Raw genomic sequence first — 20,082 nt, forward strand, 5'->3', positions numbered from 1 at the left:
ATTGAATAAAAATTTCAAGGTACAAAACAGTGCCTTTTGTATGCTGCCACTGCCATAAAAAAATCTATGGAAAGACAGTGAAGCAATTACTAACCAAGGTTGCCAGTGGAAGGAAAACTGAGTGACGGGCACAGCGATGGAAGGGTGACTTTTCACTGCATATCTTTCACTTACAAAAAAAATTTTAAGCCCTGTGAATGTGTTACCTATGTAAAATAAATAAATAAAAATATAAGAATAAAAGAAGAAAGTCTAAAAGCAAGCTTTGCACTCCTTGTGTTGGCTAGAGGAATATCTATGATTCTCCCCTAACAAGGCATGGCTACTCCAGGGCTGGCAGGATAGATTCCATGATGTACTGGTTTGTAGCAAAACCACATCTGAAAACTCAGCTTTCCAATTCATGGATGCCATTCTCAAGTATCAGATGGAAACCTGATCAAGCTGAGCATGAAGCAACAGCAAATCTACACAGGACCTGAGGACATACTGGCTCCCCAGCCTGGTATGTCCCCAGGCGGGTCAAGAGGGTGGGTCTGGCTGAAGTGGCAGATGAGCAGGGGCTGCTTTTCTCCCTCACTGCTTCTGTGGCTTTGGGACAGTACCTCCTAGATTGAAAGGATGATCTTCTCAGACAGAGAGAACTCTGGTCTTAGGTACCCCTGCCACACCCTCTACATCTAAGCCTTGGGTCAGTTCCACAATTTCAAGGAGCTCCCAGTTCCTTGAGCTTATCTTAACTGCATGGGTCTCATGCTTTATCAGCTATCCCAAAGCAGCAGGGACTTCCAACAAATGAAAAGTTATACAGTACCAGGCTAACAAGTTACATCTGCACTTCTCTGAGATGAACCATTACGGAAGGCAAGCGTTAACCGGGAGGCAGTAGAAGAAGCGCTCCGACTTCCAGCTGGTGTCAGTCTAATACACTGAAGCTTTGAAACATCCCAGATCTTTCTGAACTATAAGTGAGGAGCCCAAGTAGGCCCTGCACTTCGAGCAGCAAAACAGAGACAGGATTTGTGAGACCCTCACACGGACACTCACATTTCTATACCTTGATTGATAGCTGCCAGGGCAAGAGGCATCTGATGTTTTGTCAGTAGCTTAAGGCCACCAGTTAAAGATAATGGCTTCCGGACTTCCTTGGTGGCGCAGTGGTTAAGAATCCGCCTGCCAATGCAGGGGACACAGGTTCGAGCCCTGGTCCGGGAAGATCCCGCATGCCACGGAGCAACTAAGCCCATGCGCCACAACTACTGAGCCTGTGCTCTAGAGCCTGTGAGCCACAACTACTGAAGCCCGTGAGCCACAACTACTGAAGCCCACGCGCCTAGAGCCCATGCTCCGCAACAAGAGAAACCACTGCAATGAGAAGCCCACGCACCGCAACGAAGAGTAGCCCCAGCTCGCCACAACTAGAGAAACCCCGTGCGTAGCAACGAAGACCCAACACAGCCAAAAATAATAAATAAAAATAAATTTATTTAAAAAAAAGATAATGGCTTCAGCTGCACTTGGATTTGTAGCTCAGTTGTTCTTTCGGTTTTTTGTTTTTTTTTTTTTTACTCACCAGAACAAAATTTTCCCATTCTGTTAAGTGAAAGATGCTAGTTACATATCCACTCTAATTTTGTGAGTGACCGGATCATTAAGATGGGCTATATCTCGTATTTTTAAATTTTATTTATTTATTTATTTTTGGCCACGCTGCACGGCATACAGGATGTGGGATCTTAGTTCCCCGACCAGGGATTGAACCTGTGCCCCCTACAGTGGAAGTGCGCAGTCCTAACCACTGGACCGCCAGGGAATTCCCTATATCTTGTATTCTTGTTTAGCTGGTCAGAGACTCTCCTTAAAATATAAGCATCAACATCTAAATGACACAAGGATTAGACGTCTGTGCTTCCAGATGCAGTGAAGGGATTACTCTGCCAGGTATTTTTTTTCCTTAAACTCAACTTTTTTGGGGTGAAAATCACACATCCTACTTTCTGTTAAACTGATTATAATTTAAGTTCCTGGAGAGCATGCATTTCAGCTTAATCAGCACCAAACAAAGAATGTGCCCACAGATACTAAATGAATAATACTACTAGGTCACATAACTAACTGAACTCTTTAGCTCAAATTTGAATCCTAAATCAACCCTACTTATTGTGAATTAGATCTAATTGAGACCAGATTTGAAACCCTTCATCTAGGGACTTCCCTGGCGGTCCAGTGGCTAAGACTCTGTGCTTCTAATGCAGGGGGTGCAGGTTCAATCTCTGGTCGGGGAACTAAGATCCCACCTGCCTCGTAGTGCGGCCGAAAAAAAGAAAGAAACCCTTCCTCTGCTACAGAACTATAAGCTCCCTAAGAGGAGTTCCCGGCAGAGGAGTAAATGCTGAGTGAAAGAATGAAGGAGGGTGGGGGACTTCCATGGTGGAGCAGTGGTTAAGACTCCACACTCCCAATGCAGGTGGCCTGGGTTCGACCCCTGGTCAGGGAACTAGGTCCCTCATGTATGCTGCAACTAAGAGTTCACATGCCACAATTAAGGAACCCACAAGCCGCAACTAAGACTCGGCACAACCAAATAAATATCAAAAAAAAGAGTGAAGGAGCTGAGTCCCACCACCCCAGCTCTTCCTACAGCCCTAGCTAGGACGCCCACTTTTTCCTCACTTGGATTACCATCTTGCCTCATCTCCGACATCCACGTAGTTTTCTCCCAGACCCAGGTCAAGAACAAGCTTTCCCTGGCCAACACCGCACCAGACCATCAGACTCCAGCCCACTCCCTCTATACTCAGCAGTGAAGCTACACCAGGCGGCTCGTCTGTAGTGTTCCACGAGGGCACGGATGCATCTCTCTGTCATCGGATCCTCTGTGTCCAGTGCCCAGAACATGGCAGGCACTCACTGGGTTTTGCTTTAGCAAAGTAAGGGAGGCCTCTTACCACCAATGCCACTACGCTGTGTAGGGCTCAGCAGTTTCCAACATGCTCTCAGATATACGTACAGTTATATTACCTCCCTTGCTCTATGCACTACTTCATCGACTCTCACACAGGAGGAGCTGAGAAGACAACTCATTTCTAGTCTAAAGCTGTCATTTTGCAGATGAAGAAACAGAGGCCAGAGCTGCCAGAGGAGTCCGAAAGGATCACAGAGCTACCTGGTGGCAGAGCCAGGTCTCACACCTGAGCCGCCAGTGTTCTTCCCACCATACTCCTTTGTCTCTTGCCCAGTAATAGTGTTCTTTCAGTTCCCAGGAGGGCAGAAATTGACTAACAAGTCTAACAGACTTGTATATCCAGCTGCTTATTTAACATCTTCACATCCAAAAACATCTCAAACTTGACATATTCAAAAGTGAATTCCTTATCTCCCCTTCCTATAATGTATCCTTCTTCCAGGCTCCCCCATTTCAGTAAATGGGAACTCCATCCTTAAATTGCTCAGGCCAAAAATGAGGGAGCCATCCTCAACTTCTCTATTTCTTTTATATGCCACTTCCAATCCATCTGCAAATCCCGTTGGCTCCTCTTTCAAAACATATCCAGAATCCAACCACTTCTCACTCTTGCACTGCTTTACTTTGGGTACAAACTACCAACTTGTCTTGCCTGGACTATTGCAGTAGTTTCCTAATCAGTTTCCTTCCTTCCACTCTTGCCACCTACAACTCATTCTCAACATAGCAGCCACAATGATCCTTTATGTCAGATCATGTCACTTGGGTGCCTAGGACCCTCCAATGGCTCCCATCTCACCCACAATTCACAAAAAATCCAGGGGCCTATAAGGCCTAATATGATCTACCACCAATCCACTCCCACCTCCACATCTCTTGCTATGTTTCTCCTCTCCACCCTACTGCAGCCATACTGACTGGTGTCCTCATGTTTCTTGAATATACGAGGCATACTCCTGCCTCAAGGCTTTTGCACTTGCTGTTCCCTCTGACTGGAATATAATTCCCTCAGATAAATGCTTGGCTCACCTCTTAACTTCCTTCGGGTCTTTGCCCAAATGTTACCTTTTCAATAATACCTTCCTTGACCACCCTACTTAAAATTTAATACCCTGGCTCCTGGTACTCTTTATCTTCTTTCTCTGTTTAATTTTCCCAATATATATTTTACTTGTTTATGGTATGTTTCTGCCTCATCCCAACAGGCGAGCTCCTTAAGTCCTGGAACTTTATTTTATTCACTGCTCTATCTCCAGGTATGAGAAAAGTACCTGGCCTCCAGCAGCTATTCACCAAACATTAGTGGAATGAATGAATGAGTGAATGAGTGAATCAATGAATGAACCTCCATACTTTTAGAATCTCCCAGTAATCTGGAGGGTTTAGGCCAGAAGGGGAAGACCCTAGTTGAGCTCTGATCTCTCCCTCACTTCCCCCACTGTCTCTCCCTCTTCTCAGGCCCAGCCCAGCCCTTTAACACAAGAAACCACACCTGGGCTGGGAAGCAGGGCAGGACCAAGGCCACAGGTGCTTGTTGCCAGGATGATACATTTCTGCAGTGTGCTGATTTTTGAATTTAGCATCATGATATCTCACAAACAGAAGAGGTCAAAAATAGGTTGGGACTAAATATACTATTTAACCAAGATAATAGTACTGACTCGGTAACAGCAGCTCGTTTGTTTTGAGATATTTTGCAAGGAACAGTGCTAAATTTGCACTTGTTCACCTAGCTGTCCTCTTCTTTTTTCTCCTATTTTTTATTATGGATTTCAAACATACATAAAGGTAGAAGGAATAGTATAATGAACTCCACGAACCCATTACCCAACTTCAACAATTACCAACATTTTGCCAATTTGATTTCTTCTCTTCTGATTGTCTCTGCAACCTCCGCTAAATATTTCATCTAGCTGTTTTCTTGAGAACTGGTCTATATATGACAGACCCTGGCCTTGTTACCACTGTATTCTAGCCACTATGTCAATCAATCTCTCTAGTCTAACCAGAAACACAGTAAAAAGAAGCACTTACACCCAGTCCCCCACCCAAGCAATGACTAAAAAAGAAAGTGTCTGAATTCCAGAACGTTTAAATCAAGGGACTTGCCCATTATTACGTTTGGAGGGATTTGGGGAGAAGGGTTGTTGTAGCTACAAAGTAGATGTAGACACTAGCTGTTTTCACTTGTTTGTACCTGATGCAGAATTTCTGAATGAGTTCATTCAATCCAGTAAGTATTCACTGACTACCTGCTAAATATGCGGGACAGGATTAAGATAACAGAAGATAAAGAAAACCCAGCTTTTGTTCTCAAGGAAATCACAGTGGGGGTGGAGGGTGGGTGTTGGGTGAGAAGAGTACCCAAATAACTAAGATCCAAGGCAGAATATGTTCTGTAGCCTAAGAGAGATTAAACAAATCTAAGGCGAAAGCTCCTTTTAAAAAAATCAACCCACAAAATTTGCAGACCCCAAGATTTATGCCTTCCTTAACTCTAAATCTGCCCTCTGCTGAGTTTATTGCTATACAGTCAATAAGTGTATTATTGGGAATTTGGGAATTCCCAATAATTCCCAAATTTGGGAATTTGGTGACCCACAGAATAGACTTTTAGAAGTGGATCTTTAATGTCACCTTTTGCTACTCACCATCCAGTCCTCTGGTGGGAGGGGACTGGAAAGTCCTCCCAGGGCTTGGAAAACAATGGGGCTAACTCGGGTGCTGACACTCAAAGCATTCTACCCTGAGGGCATATACAGCAAGCAGCTTCATAAACAGGATAGAAGAGTGGGAGTGTGTCAAGAAGACATGGCTACATTTATTCAGAAGGATTTCCAAGATCTCTCTTCTTGCTACCTAAAGGACTGTGATCTTGGTGATCTATTATCAGAGGTTCCCAGAGAAAAGTGTAGTTCTCTGGACAAACCAGTGAAGTGTGGCTGGCCAAGCCGTGTGTGAAGGAGAGAGTGGCAGGGAGAGTGGAAGAAGGGGCAGAGCTGGGATGGGAGAAAGGTTTACACCATAATCAATGCTACCAAGATTGGTGAGGTGAGGATGCAGGTGAGGATGAGGTGAGGTGAGGGAGAAAAATAAGAGTAGGGCAGGAAAAAGGCACTGTGAGAAGGGATAGGGCACAGGAAGGGGGATAAGGTAAAAGATGATTCTGGTTTGAAAAGATCACTGATGAAAATGAGAAAGATGCCATGAGATCCAGGAATCTAAGAGGCAGGATCTCACAAGATATTGAAAAGGGTATGAAGAGGAGGGATCTTAGCATGGGAGGGTGTATAGATTTTGAAGGATGGGCTCACATTGGGATGGAAGGGGCTCATTTCACTGAAGCTGGGTGAAGCACTCACTAGATGAAGGGCTAATTTAGATGAAGGTTTTGAGTAACAGGATGTGGCTGAGGATGGTAGAAGGGAAGCAGCTGGAACACTCATAAAAGATTTCCAATCTCTTATGTATATGAATTCCTGGGGGTAAAGGATTTAACAGGATGAGAGGATTTGGGATAGAGTGCCAGTGAGGTGGGAGACACCTTAGGGTAAGTGGGAGCTCCAAGGACTCATACGGTGAGAGGATAGTTGGACAAAGGATAAAGAGAGGTATTAAGGTGCAGGGGTCTCAGGACACGTGGGGTCAAAAGTCATGAACAATGGGTTAAGGAAGTCACCAAGCCATGGGGCAAAGGTTAAGAGAAACCTTGGAAGTGATGGGGAAAGTGTTGGTGTTGGGCTTAGAAATTATTAGAAAATAAGGAACAAGGGGCTGAGAGTGACCTGGAAAACTAGGTAGGTTTAGGGGCAAGAGAAGCAATGGATCCAATGAGTTTTGAAGACTGTGGGTTCAAATCCCAGCTCTACTACTCATCTGTGTGAGTTTCAGGTTCTTCATTTGTTTAAAACCAAACCAAAACAAACAAAATATGGGAAATAGTGGTAGATATATTGGGGTTGTGAGGGGAAACAGTTTACACATACAAAGCTTGGCGCACAGTAGGTGCTCAGCAGTAAGTGCCAATCATTATTAAGGAGATAGCAGGGTAAAAAACCAGAGAAGTGAGGAGGCCACAGCAGAGACAAGAGGACAGTGATTCCAAGAGCTCGGGGGTACCAAGATAATGCAAAGTGTGGCCCCTGTGTTCATTATCTGTTGACTCCCTAGCACCCAGGACAGAGTAAGACCCATAAGAGCTTCTCGGCTTATACTTAAGGGCTCCCATGGACTAGGCCTGGTACCAAATGCTTTGAATGCATTATCTCAAGCACTACTATTATCCTACCCTAGTAGAAGTGAAGACTGAGGCTAAATGGTGTGCCTAAGGTGCCATACTTTACAGGCCAGAGTCAAACTAGAACCCAGATCTCTTATCACATCAATACCCCAAGCTGAAGCACTCTTATCCTGCTTTGCAAACATGTTAACTGATGAGGCCTGATCAAGGGAAATGGGTACGGATTATTAAGAGTGTAGGGGGGGTCGCAGGAGTGAGGGAATAAGGTTCAAGAAGCAAGTGGACCCTGGGCTGAGATTACAACAGTAAACTTCTAGTTAGGAGTACAGAGTACAAAAATGATTGCAAACAAATATTATCTTGACTGAGAATTGCAGAACGTCACAGCTGGAAGGAAACTCTGAGATCATTTAACCCAACCTTATCATAATACAGATGAGAAACAGGTCCAGAGCGAGGAAAGACTTCTTCCAGGTTCCCAAAGCACAGTGGCAGAGCTAGGACTTGAATCTGGGACCACACACTCAATCCAGATTCTCTGATGATTCCAACTATATCTACTTCATATTCATCTCTATATCTTTCTGGGCACCAGCTCGGTGCTAGGGCACTTGTAAGTCATGTGCTGATTAACACTGGGGGGCTGGAGTGCAGAGAGGGATGTCCGTGGAGGTGATTTTAGGATGAAGGGGGCACATGGAATGAGGATCATGAAGTTACAGGGCAAAGAAAGGATTATCAGATACTGAGGGTTATGTAGAACATAACTCGGTGGGAAACTATTTTAGTAGGTAAGGCTTAGGAGTTACCAGGAAAGGTTTGGGGGGAGTCACCAAGATTGTGGGGTAACACAGGGTAGAAGTGGAGGGGGTTACCAGACCAGTGGTCACTGACGTTTTGGGGGATGTAGGGATCTCGGGTCCTGAGTCACTGGTTTAGAGCTGAGGTTGGTGGGTCCTGAGCAGTGCTGGGGAAATTCCTGGGTTGGCAGAGTCAACGAATAAGAGGTGAGGATTACCTGGTGAGGTCTTAGGGTCAGTGGATGGGGTGTGGGGGGTCACAGAGGTGGAGGCGGGCGCAGTCACGGGGTGGGGTTTGGAAGTCATGGGGGAGGAGTCGCAGGACGGAACGGAGGGGCAGGGATGGGGGCCGGAACCTGGGGTGGGGGAGGGTCAGGCCGCCGTCCAGCCTCCCGGCCACCGGGCTAGGGCCGAAGGAGGGGGGGCACGCCGGGCTCGGGACCTTCTCGGGGCCCTGCGCCCGCCCGGCCTCCCACCTGGGCACGGTGGACCCACTCTTCCCGCAGCCACCAACCTGACAGCCCCCGAGGGCGACTCCGCCGACAGACCGCCATGCAACGGGCCCCGCCACCAGCGCCGGCCCCGCAACCCGCCTGCGCCATAGCCCGCCCGCCCGCGCGCAGCTTGCCTCGCGCCATATCCAGGTTCCAGGGCCGCCGCACTTTCCTGTCTCCTCGGCGCGCCTCTACCGAGCCCCGGAACCCGTACAGAAAATACAGGGCACGCTCCACCCCGCACCCCCAGTCGCCGCGGCCGCCGTCCTACTTATCCCTGTTCCCGGGCCGCTGGAGCCCGGGCAGCCAGGCTCTGAACAGTGCCGGTGAGAGCCCCGCCCCGCCCCCCGACCGGGGTGACGCGCCGCCCGCGAGGCCGAGCGCCCGGGGAGGGCGTGATGACGTCACTACGCCCCGGTCAGGGACTGGGCGCGGCTCGCGAGCGGGGTTGTCTCTATAGCAATGAGGAGTCGCCACCTGTCCTGCCGAGGGATTCGGTCCACCTGAGGCGGGAGGCGGGAGGAGCCCGAGGCCCCGAGTCTCGTCGGCCGCCTGCGGGTGAGAAGGTGCGCTTCTGGAGGCGGGGAGGACCGGAGGGGCAGATTGTGAGGGAGGCTGTTCTCGCGGCTGCCACTCTCCGCACCGGGGCCACTGACCCTCTCCTCGCGGCTCAGAGCCCCCAGGCGTCCTCCTGCGCCTTACGATCCCGAGGCGCTTTACTGTGCGCAGTCCGCTGGCACTGCCTACGATCTATGAGCCACCCACTGAAGGAAGCAATTGCAGGTATTACTAGCTCCTTATTGAAAAAGACGACGTCGAGGAGCCGTGAGGGACTGGCCTCTTTAGGGAGGGCGCCCTGAGGGTGCTCTTCGGTTCTCTCATTCCTCCGCCAGCCCTACCCGCAGCCTCAAAACCAGCTGCTCCCCCTTGTAGGCTCCTTTCGGGGTGAACAAAGCCAAGCCCTTTTACTGTTTCCCCCTCTCACTAGGGAGGGGCTGTGCTTGGGGAATTTTCAGACACCTAGGGGAAAAGTAAAAGAGAGTGAGCTTTTGGTAAAAAATTAAAAATAGAGAAGTTAGATGAGGAAATGGTAAACGTTGCCTCTTAGGAGAGGAATTGGGGTGACTGGAGAAGTGAGGTGAGAAACTTTTCTCCCTCTCTGTCCTTTTAGACTTTAAGTCCTTTCTTTTGTCTCCTCTCTCCCCTCCCCGCCCCCCAAAATTAACTAACAAAAATTTTAAAGGAAGTATGCCAATAAACTAGAAACATTTACAAAGTACTGTGTTTGGGGCCCATGGTAGCTAGAGATGCCATTGGTGGTTTCTTTCCTCCCCTGTCTAAAGAGCTTAACCACAAAGCCTCCACTTCAATTTTAGACATTCTCTGTTCCGCGTCTTACTGCTTTTGGCACAATTCCAGAGGTGGGACTGGGGCTCCAGTTCTCATCAGGTTCTCAGTTTAGGGGGGGCAGTAAGTGACAGTTGATGGCCCATTCTTTTTCTCTTTTTTTTTTTTGGCCGCGCTGCAGGGCATGGGGGATCCTAGTTCCCCGACCAGAGATCGAACCTGCGCCCCCTGCAGTGGAAGCGCAGAGTCTTAGGCACTCGACCGCCAGGGAAGTTCCGATGGCCCATTCTTATGGTCATGTATATTATAATTAATCCTTTCTACATCTCCTGCTATAGAAATAAACAGCCTGACCTTTAAGGTGCCCTCTTTCCGTTCCTTTTTTATGGAAGTTTGACAAGTTATTTTACCTAGATACAAAGAGAGAACATAGTAGTTTGTCCTGTAGCATAAACTTCTGGTTAGACATAGAGCAGGGACTAGAACTCAGGTTGTCCTAGTTTGTCCCCCCCGCACCACCTTTTTCCATAATAAAAAATACATCTGTTCTTTCTCACATTCCTTGCAGATCCTAATTTGATTGGCTAATCACCTCTCCCATTACACAACAAAAACTCTGGGAAACTAGTGTCTGAATTTGAAGTATTAAGATTCTGATGATGGGTAATTTCAGGTACTCAGGAGAACTGGGGAGGAAGATACTTTGGAGTGGAGGATTGAAGATCATTTCTAGTAACTTCTGTTCTGCCTTTGAACCCCATCCCCACAATATACCGTATACGCTGGTGGTCTTCAGACATTTTAAAAACTGGACTCCATATAAGAATTTTAAAGAACTATGTACCCCCTTGTTCATTTCTAAGTTGATACCTAAATTTTCCATCATAAATTTAAATACTTGTAGAGGATATAATTTCTGACTTACTGCAAATGTTGACGTTTTAAACTAAAACCATTACATCATTCTTAAATTGTATCTAGTGGACTCCAAATACCCTAAATATTTGATGTCTGCCAACATCCATTTAAAAATATATGCACAAGAAATTTTATATGGTTCCCTTTCTTATTGAGTTCCTAATTCCATTCACTGCCCCTATAGAACTTTATCCTAATTAGTATATTTGTATGCTTTAAAGTCTTTTACTGATCACTATCACCTTCTTTGCAACAAAATTGAGTATATATTTAAGCTTATTGCTTGTGACCATAGGCTTTGTTGAAAAATTTCTTATGAATCAAATTGTCATTACGGTTATTACTAGTACAGATTTATTAAGCTACATCACTATATTACACATCTTTATAACTTGTGAAACCTAAAAAGTACAGTTTTATTGAAAATGCATCTCAGTGAGAAATATGGTGTTTCTCCTCAATTAGTTCAGGTATTCACAGACTAATATTACCTAATGGTGGAAGGAGATAAGGTGCCACACCAATTCTCTACCTGTTTTTTATTTTTATAGACGTAAGCGTTGAGAGACGTTGTTCACATAGTAATTGGGAAAGGAAGAAATTTGTTAAAATGATATCCCTCAAGTCTTTGAACTGCTTCTAAATTACATGCCAACAATCACAAAGTGTCCTATTACCAAATACTGTTATCAAGTACTATCAAATAGAGTCCTCCTTTACTTTATTAAAAGCAAAGAATTGGAAACCACTGATCTTGCAAAAGGATTTGTTAGTCATTTGATTGTCAGTTTCAGTCTTATGAAAATAATTATTAATTATCTGTCACCTTTTCACTCAGAGGCACCTAGTTAGTCAGATACTGATTTTCGTACTTCTTTGCCAACACAATTTTTTTGATAAAGTTCTTTCATCATTACATGTTTTCAGTATCTTTCTGTTAAAATATTGACATGCATTCTCTTCCATACGGAAAACACCTGCCATTTGTAGAATTAGCAAAGCCAGTCTTCATTTCACATCAGACTTACTTTCTGTCAGGAAAAAGTCTGACTTTATTCTTCAATTTAAATAAGTACATTAAGGGACTTCCCTGATGGTGCAGTGGTTAAGAATCTGCTTGCCAGTGCAGGGGATACAGGTTCAAGTCCTGGTCCGGGAAGATCCCACATGCCACAGAGCAACTAAGCCCGCACGCCACAACTACTAAGCCTGCGTGCCTAGAGCCTGTGCTCGGCAACAAGAGAAACCACTGCAATGAGAAGCCCGTGCACCGCAATGAAGAGTAGCCCCCACTCGCCGCAGCTAGAGAAAGCCCACATGCAGCAACGAAGACCCAACGCAGCCAAAAATAAATAAATAAAATAAATTTATTTAAAAATAATAATAAATAAATATGTTAATATTCACTTTCAAGAATATTATAAAAATCACTGGGAAATAAATTATTAACGGTAGCTTATAAAATAGATTACTAAAGTCAGTCATGATAAAAATTATATAGATCTAATATTAATATTATAAAAATTGTAAAAACAAGATGGTACTATTTCTCATTATATAATTTGGAATAATGCCATATAATGTATAGCTGAATACCTTAGTTAATTTATTAAGTGAAAAGTAGGGTAGAAGGCATGTTAGTCCCTTGGCAAATACCGGTTTCTGCTTGTGTTGAACTCTTATGTTTGGCTTTTGGGAACAACTAAATAACAATTGTGTAACAAAAAAAGAAAGAACTCCAATAATTTTCTTAGACTTCATGATAAAACTTTTTCTTATGTATTTAATAAAAAAGAAAGTTTTTTTGTTAGGAAATAATGGTTTGAGCAGCTAACGATTTCATTTTTTGCTAGCAGGAGGTAGAAAATAGGAAACATAAGATGAAACAAGAAGATTGATTGTAATGGGAGTATTTTGTTATGAAGGGAAAAAACAACCCCTTCCTTCTACTCCCCAGGGTTTTACACCCTAGGCCATGCATCAAGATTCAATGTAGGTGAGGGATATGCCTTTCTTTTGTAATGTAGGACAAGGATTATGGTGAAAGAGGAGGTAGAATGGAGAGTGCATGAATATGCTGGCTAGCTCTCAAAACAGATGAGTTTTAGGGAAGAATTCTTATGGAAGTTGAGGATCTGGAAATGTATTCCCTTAAAACTCTCCTCAGGGCTTCCCTGGTGGTGCAGTGGTTAAGAATCCGCCTGCCAATGCAGGGGACATGGGTTCAAGCCCTGGTCTGGGAAGATCCCACATGCTGCGGAGCAACTAAACCCCTGCGCCACAACTACTGAGCCTGCGCTCTAGAGCCCGTGAGCCACAACAACTGAGCCCATGTGCCACAACTACTGAAGCCTGCGCGCCTAGAGCCCGTGCTCCACGAGAGAAGCCACCGCAATGAGAAGCCCGCGCACCGCACGAAGAGTAGCCCCCGCTCTCCGCAACTAGAGAAAGACTGTGCACAGCAATGAAGACCCAATGCAGCCAAAAATAAATAAATAAAATAAATGAATTTTTAAAAAAACTTTAAAAACTCTCCTCAGATTGATTTCCTTGGCCAGGTACCCCCCTTGGAAAGTCTTCACATACCTTAAGGAAGAATTCCTTGGAAAGTCTTCATGTACCTCACTTTAAAGACTGCTTGATATAGACAGACCCATACTCCACTGGCCCTCACTCTACGTTATTCTGGGACATAATTGCAAGTGTCCTAGAAAGAAGGAGGAAGATTTGGTGTTTTTGGAATAGAAGAGGGTTAGGAGAGAAGTCAGAGAAGATGGCCCCAAGTTGGTATAGTCACTCACCATGGTCCTGGATGTGGTCCTCAGCTTTGCAGTTCTAGAAATGTGATTTTTGTCAGTCCACACAAAGGTGTTCATATTTTGTCACACTGAATCAAACTCATAGGAAGTTAATGTATGAAATAGAATGCCAGTGAATTAATTTATACTCATAATCACCAAGTTGACTGGATTCCCTCTCCTGCTGGGAAATCTATGTAGAAAGGTCAGTTGTAATCAGTGTTACGTGAGGTGTGCGGATCTTGAGCATGGCTATTGTTATCAAGCTGTGATGGCCTGATGCGCGATGCCTGGCATGTAACAGGAGCTCAGCAATTGTGGAGTAGAATGCACCTGTCTCCTTTATAGATGCTGACGGGGAAGTTAAGGATTCTGGTAGGCCAACCCAACATATTTTTTGATCAGGTAGATTTTTCCTTGTTCCACTTAAATGGCTATATCATGTAGCTATTAAATCCAATAAAATTTCACATCAGGAAATTATGTAATTACAACAATTAAGTTTTATCTATCATCTCTGAGCCTAGAAATGGATACTGTTCATTTATAAGGGGTTAGAGGTTGCTTTCCCAAGACCTGTATAGTAATGGTGGTAGTGGCTGAATGATCTCTACTTCAGAATTCTGTTTGGCGGCCAAGAATGTACTGCATAAAAAGAACAACGTTGGTGAATCTCAGTGCTGGTACTTTGCTAGAGATGGGACATCTTTATTAGGGAAGTATCTTAACCACCTGTGGCCTGGCTGGATTTTGGGGACTGTACTATGATAAGCAACAATACCCCAAATTTCCCCCACTCGGGATAATTCTTGATACTGCTTTTTAAAATAGACAAGCCTTTTCAAATTCTAAAATCATTAGGAATAAGATGGATAAATGAAAAATTGGGGTAAGTCCTATCTGGAAGCAAGAAGACACTTTGTCTCCTCAAAGCTTTTTTCCAGCTCTAGGGTAAGCCATTGAGAGAGGAAAAGATGCCAGGCTGAGAAGTTTCATTTAGTATTTTAATAATAATAATAAAAAAAGACAATACAAAATCCAAACATTTCTTTTTACAAGTTCAGATACATTTTTTCCCCCAAGTGCAAAATACTCTATGAACTGCATCATTTATTGTTGTGTAGGAGATGCTTACTATATCGGCAGCAGTGGAAGGTAGATATAAATACAATATTTTGAGACTTCTTTTGCATAAAAAAAAAAAAAGCCTCCCACATGGTAATGGTTATTCTCTGAAACTTAAGTTCAACTCACACAGAAGAATAAAGTTTTTGGTTTGTCCAAACTGTGACAATCTGTGTTGTCTAGATAAGCTGATAACAGAACTGGGGGTTCTATTCCCTTTGTAGAGGGTTCCTAGTCCAAGTAATGGCCCAAGGACAGAGTGTGCTACCTTTGAGACAAGTCAAATTTAAAGGTATCTTTGTGTTGTTGGCTTCCACTTTTCTCTTACAGTGCTTAAGAGAGAAGCCAAGCAGGTTAACATTATTTTCTGCTTGTGGTCAGTTACACTTTGTCTCCCTTCCTCTAGTTTGAGCCTGTTATATTGAGGTTAAGCAGCAAATACAGAAGTCTGAATGCTCTATAATATTTTCTGACATTTTGAGATATGGCCCCTTAATCTTCAGAGTCACCTCAAACATGCATATGGAGAAAACTTCTTGGATATGAAAACTTTCATTAGGGCTAAAGACCAGGACGGTACTATTGAACTTTCAGCAATAAATCTGAGCCTCCACCACCTCAAATTAATCCAATCCTGGCAGAGTCAGAGCAGTCACTGCTCAATGTCAGCCTCTGCGAATTTGTAGGCCTGGGGCAGGGCAGTTCAAGTCCAGGCTCTGGTCAGTTTTCTCCTGACTTTGTTCTCTAAGGTTTAGGGAATGGGCCTGGCCCAATAATACAGAAAGACAGAGGCAGAGAAGTAAAAAGAGATTGCCACGTTGCTGAAGACATAAGTGCCTTTCTGATATGCATCACTTGGCGCTTGCAGCCCTTGCAGGAATGGCTTCCCATTCCCAGACTCAGATCAGGGCAGGTTTTGTACTAAGAAAAATGAGGCCTCACAGTACTGCGGCCCTACGAATACCTCATCCTGCAGAGAGGCCTCTTAGCTAGTTCATGAAGGGTTCCCATTTATACCATCTTCCCACTTCCCTACAGTGGTAAAAACCTCTTTTTCTGTCTGACCTGTAAAGGCCTAAAGAGTCCCTGAATGTTGACTCCTCAATCCACTAACCCTTAGTTTGATGCCCCTGGGCCAGCTTCCTCTGTAGGTTTAGGAGCAGCTTTGCCTGGATTCTTAACTCCCAACTTGGACGACCTAAATTAAACTTGGTGGACATTAGCAGGTCTTCACCTGCTCTCCAAGATCTGTCTTAACATTAGTTAAGAAGCTTGGTGGTCTCTACTTTCCATACTGTGGAAATAATTTGCAAGCCCTGGAAACCATGGAATAAATGGTTAGAGGAAGTGTGTTTATGTGTGTGTATGAGGGTGACAGGGAAGGAATGGAGAGCAAGAAGTCAGACCCTGAAGGCATGAATCGGGAAGCACTCTGACTGTTTGGCTTTCTGAGAGAGATGCAAAATGGTAGAGAGAGAGGAATCAGAAAGTTATCCTAGCTTCTGGTGGAGAATGAGGATGGTCAAAGTAGATTAAAGCAGTTTTCATGGCATCTCCTGGGAAGTGTGGATACTTCTATTAAATGACCATTTCCCATTTTGTATCTCTACAGCAGAGCCTTCTTTGACCCAGAGAGACAAAGGCAGCCAGACACTCTACCCACAAGGGCCATGGTGTTGGCTAATGGATGTCAGGGGATCTAGTTGTGACATTGGTTACCTACTGCCTAAGGCTGTTTCAGTTGGTGAATGCTACTGATTGAGGGGGTGTCCGGCTCCTTTATTTAGTGTTGAGCCTCCTTGGGGAGCAATAGCCTGAGAGAGTCATTAGAAGTGAGCCCTAGGAGTCAACTGTAAGCCTTTGATTGAATAGGGCTACAGCTTTGGGGGAACTAGAAGGAGCAAATGGAGAATAATTTTATAGGCAGCAGTGGATTGAAGGTGGAGTATGTGCAGGATCTGGACTTGGGCATGGACTTGATTCTTCTTCCTTTTGAAAAGCAGCAGTTGAGGAAGCTAGGCTTGAAGTCAGCTCCGAGAGGAAATGGCAAACAGGGGTAGGCAGAATGGCCAACGTCAGGCAAACAACTCCATGCCTGGATAACTGTCCTATTCTTGGCTCCCACAGCCTTGTCTCTGGCCTCAGGGCCCTGAGTCGGCCTATCCCCAGGGGGTTTGTCCTGGTCTTCTTCCATGTGCACATCAGGGGAAAACTGGATGAAAGCAGGGAAACGATGGAGGTTTTCCCTACTTGGGGTGGAGAATCACTAGCCAATTCCATCGGCCTCTACAGTCTTGAGGTCCATGCTGAATTCATGGAGGCATAGGGACGGTGGGATTGGTTTAGCAAACACAGGTCCTTCTCCTTCCTGCTCCATCAAGTCCCCAGAATTACATATCCTACATATCAGGTGCCTCTGCTGGGGGAGTAGAGACAGATCAGATGCTCCAGCACTCAAGGCTCATGAGATTCAAAACCTTTTTTCTTCCACTCCAAACATACACTCTTCTCTCTTAGGCAGCTATAAATAGGGTTGTTCTAATACAGGAAAAAGAAACAAAAACAAAAAACAAAACCAGAAAACAAAAACCCCTCCCTCTAGTCAACATAGAAAGACTCAAAATGATTGCACTTCTTAGATGTGGACAGGGTGGCAGAAGGCTCGCCAAGTGCACACATTCCTCTTGCTGCCCACGGCCTGGGGCCAGAGGTAGGTGGCTCTGGGCTGGCTGCAGAGCGGGGTCCTCTTTGGTGGGGCCCACAAGCCATCTGGGACTACAAGGGAAAGACAACTCTGAGGGCAAGGCCCAAGCTGGCTTTTGGTCAGCAGCCATGTTTCTTTAAGGACAATCCTTAGCAAGGGGAGTAGGGCTCCCCCAGGGAGCACTCGGGTGGGAGTGAGGGAATGGCTGGGCCAGGGAAGACAAGTAAGAGAAGGGATTAGTGTTTGAGACTGGCTTCCAATTGTTCTGTCTGGTCCTTTAGAGGACACATTTTCTTTTTTTTTCCGTTTTCTTTTTTTGCCGATGCTTTAAAACCTGGTTTCTGTCCTGCAGAGATAAAGTCTTTCTCTTGGGGAGCAGCAGCGGCCTATTCAACATGGTAATTCCTGCTGCTCTTCCTCATTCAGCTGGTATCCACTAGCCAGGGGTGTGGGCCTTTTGTAAGCCCTCATGAACTGGACCCCAGGCAGATGTGAGCGAAGAAGGAGAGGAGCTGTGTAGACAGGAAAGTTGGCTGTGTGGGCATTCCAGGGCTCAAACCACGTGTCCCAGAGGACGAGTGCTGGCATTAAGCCTGTAAGTCAAAGGCTTCTTTGGCAGAACCCTGGGCTGTTAGAATATTCCTGGGGGGCACAGCCAGGGGACATTTTGGCTCCTGTCTAGCAAGGCACAACCTATAACGGCAGAAGCCCCTCTTCCCCCTCCCCATTCCCCACTAGACCCACTTCCTTCATGGGCCTCTAGCACCCTTCCAAGCTGATAGGGTCAGGGATGTGAGCTGGTAAAATGGGCAGTGTGGCTGGGGAGGGGAGCGGGATACTATTCCTTCACCCCTCGGGAGAATAGAGCCAGCACTGAATGGCTTTTCCAGGGAGCGTATAGGAAATGAGTAAAGAAAAAGAGCGAGGCAGAAAGAGACAAGGAAAGGAAGCTAGAGGAACGGAAAGGGAGAGTGCTTGGTCTATATGGAGATTTTTTTTTCTCCAAAAAGAGAGATCGGAGAGAGTCCCTCATCCGAGGGTGGGGGCTGCCGGCTCTGAGGGCTAAAGAGTCTGGGGGCTTCAAAACCTGGGTCTTGGGCCTAGCGGCACTATTTGTAGGGCCTCAGGAAGCTGGAAACTTTGGAGCGGAGCAGCTTGATGAAGGATTTGGGCAGCATCTCCTTGTGCTTCTCTGTGTACTTGAAGTAGTTCTGGGGGTGGGCCAGCACCTCGAAGAAGGCCTTAATGAGCTTCTTGTCCTGCAGAGGATGGCAGGTAGCAATGTCAGCATCAGTGTCAGTGGTGGGAGAGAGGACCACCAGCCTCCACTCAGCAGCAGCCCCTCTTGATGTCTAATAGGCATATCCAGAAGTGAACTCTGGATTCCCATCCCACCATCTGTTGCTCCTTTGGAATTCTACAGCTCAGTCAGTGGCAGCTCCATCCTTCCATTGCTCAGTCCCAGTCCTTGGAGCCATCCTTGACCCCTCTCTCTTGCTCACAACCACAGCAAATCCTGTTGATTCTACCTTTAAAATACATCCAGGGTCAGACCACTTCTCACTGTCTCCAGAGCTACCACCCTGTCCAAGCCACCATCATCTCTCACTTGGCAATGGCCTCCTAACTGGTCTCCATGCTTCTACCTACACTTGTCCTTCTACAGACTGTTCTCCCCCGCAGCAGCCAGAATGACTTTTTTGGTTTTTAATTAGATCACGTCCTTCTTCTTTTCTAAACACTTCTCTGGTTTCTTTTTTTTTTTAATGTATCTTTTATATCTTTATTGGAGTATAATTACTTTACAATGTTGTGTTAGTTTCTGCTGTACAACAAAATGAATCAGCTATATGTACACATATATCCCCATATCCCCTCCCTCTTGAGTCTGGTTTCTTTTATCACTCAGTAAGGCTGAATCCCTTTCATGGCCCATAGGCTGAATGTGATCTGTGCCCTGCTGTCTCTCCTCTATCCCCCTCTTGACTCTTCCTTACTCTGCTGAGCTACACTGGCCTCAAGGTTCTTGAACATGCCACATGGCTCCCATGTTCCTGGGCTTGGAATGCTCCTCTCCTGATCTTCTAATGGGTAGCCTTTTACCTCATTCAGGTCTCTTCTCCTCAGAGGCCTTCCCTGATCACCCTGTCTGAAACAGCAACATGATGTGTGGAGAGCCTACTGGGTGCCAAGCACTGTGCATTAGGACTCAGCTCTTCTGGCTTCTAGGCTAGTGTTCTTTCCATTACATCAGCAGATTTTTAAAACAAGGGGTGGAGCTTCCAGCCTCTCATCTCCACTTTAATCAAAATGGTGCCTCTACTTTATGCATTGGAGTTCCATAGCACATTTGATATAAGGATTCAGATGCTCTAAAAATTTTTGAAAAGCATTGCTGAAATTATATTTTTTGCAGTCTGCAAGTTCTGGATTTTTGTCATTGTGTCTCATTTTGATAATAATACAAAAATTATTTTATTTATCATAAAGATAACATTTTTTTGCATTGATAATTTATGAAGGATAATACTGTGACTAGGACTATAGTTTCTTTAGTAAGATTTTCTCAAACTGGGATCCACAGACCTAGGTATCCAGACCGTCCTTCAATGTTGGAAACATTCCTTTTCCTTTAAAAGAGGTCTATACCGAATTAACTCTGAGAAACGCTGTACTAGATCTGCTGTTTTT

The 20,082-nt window shown here is 45.2% G+C and overlaps 2 protein-coding genes and 1 long non-coding RNA gene across 11 annotated transcripts in view; 1 reads left to right on the forward strand and 2 right to left on the reverse strand.

Moving 5' to 3' along the window:
* The window catches only part of ZNF76 (zinc finger protein 76), a 31,225-nt gene extending 22,598 nt beyond the window's left edge, over positions 1–8,627 (reverse strand). For both annotated transcript variants that reach the window (XM_059938872.1, XM_059938873.1), the window contains exon 1: positions 8,520–8,627. The gene's annotated coding sequence lies outside the window, so the exon portion shown is untranslated. The remainder of the gene's footprint in view (positions 1–8,519) is intronic.
* Positions 8,628–8,689: 62 nt separating this feature from the next.
* On the forward strand, positions 8,690–13,294 carry LOC132374757 (uncharacterized). Its single transcript, XR_009505750.1, has 2 exons — positions 8,690–9,065; positions 12,932–13,294. It is a non-coding gene; the product is annotated as an uncharacterized LOC132374757 (long non-coding RNA).
* Positions 13,295–14,552: 1,258 nt separating this feature from the next.
* SCUBE3 (signal peptide, CUB domain and EGF like domain containing 3) overlaps positions 14,553–20,082 on the reverse strand; it is a 37,245-nt gene continuing 31,715 nt past the window's right edge. For 7 of the 8 annotated variants that reach the window (XM_059938865.1, XM_059938863.1, XM_059938868.1 and 4 more), the window contains one exon: positions 14,553–18,650. In XM_059938865.1, coding sequence (XP_059794848.1) covers positions 18,501–18,650 — 150 coding nt within the window. In that variant the 3' untranslated portion in view covers positions 14,553–18,500. The remainder of the gene's footprint in view (positions 18,651–20,082) is intronic. The other variant, XM_059938862.1, reaches the window with a different exon arrangement.

The sequence above is a fragment of the Balaenoptera ricei genome, chromosome 11 (genome assembly GCF_028023285.1).
Source record: "Balaenoptera ricei isolate mBalRic1 chromosome 11, mBalRic1.hap2, whole genome shotgun sequence".
In the NCBI taxonomy this organism is placed as follows: domain Eukaryota; kingdom Metazoa; phylum Chordata; class Mammalia; order Artiodactyla; family Balaenopteridae; genus Balaenoptera; species Balaenoptera ricei.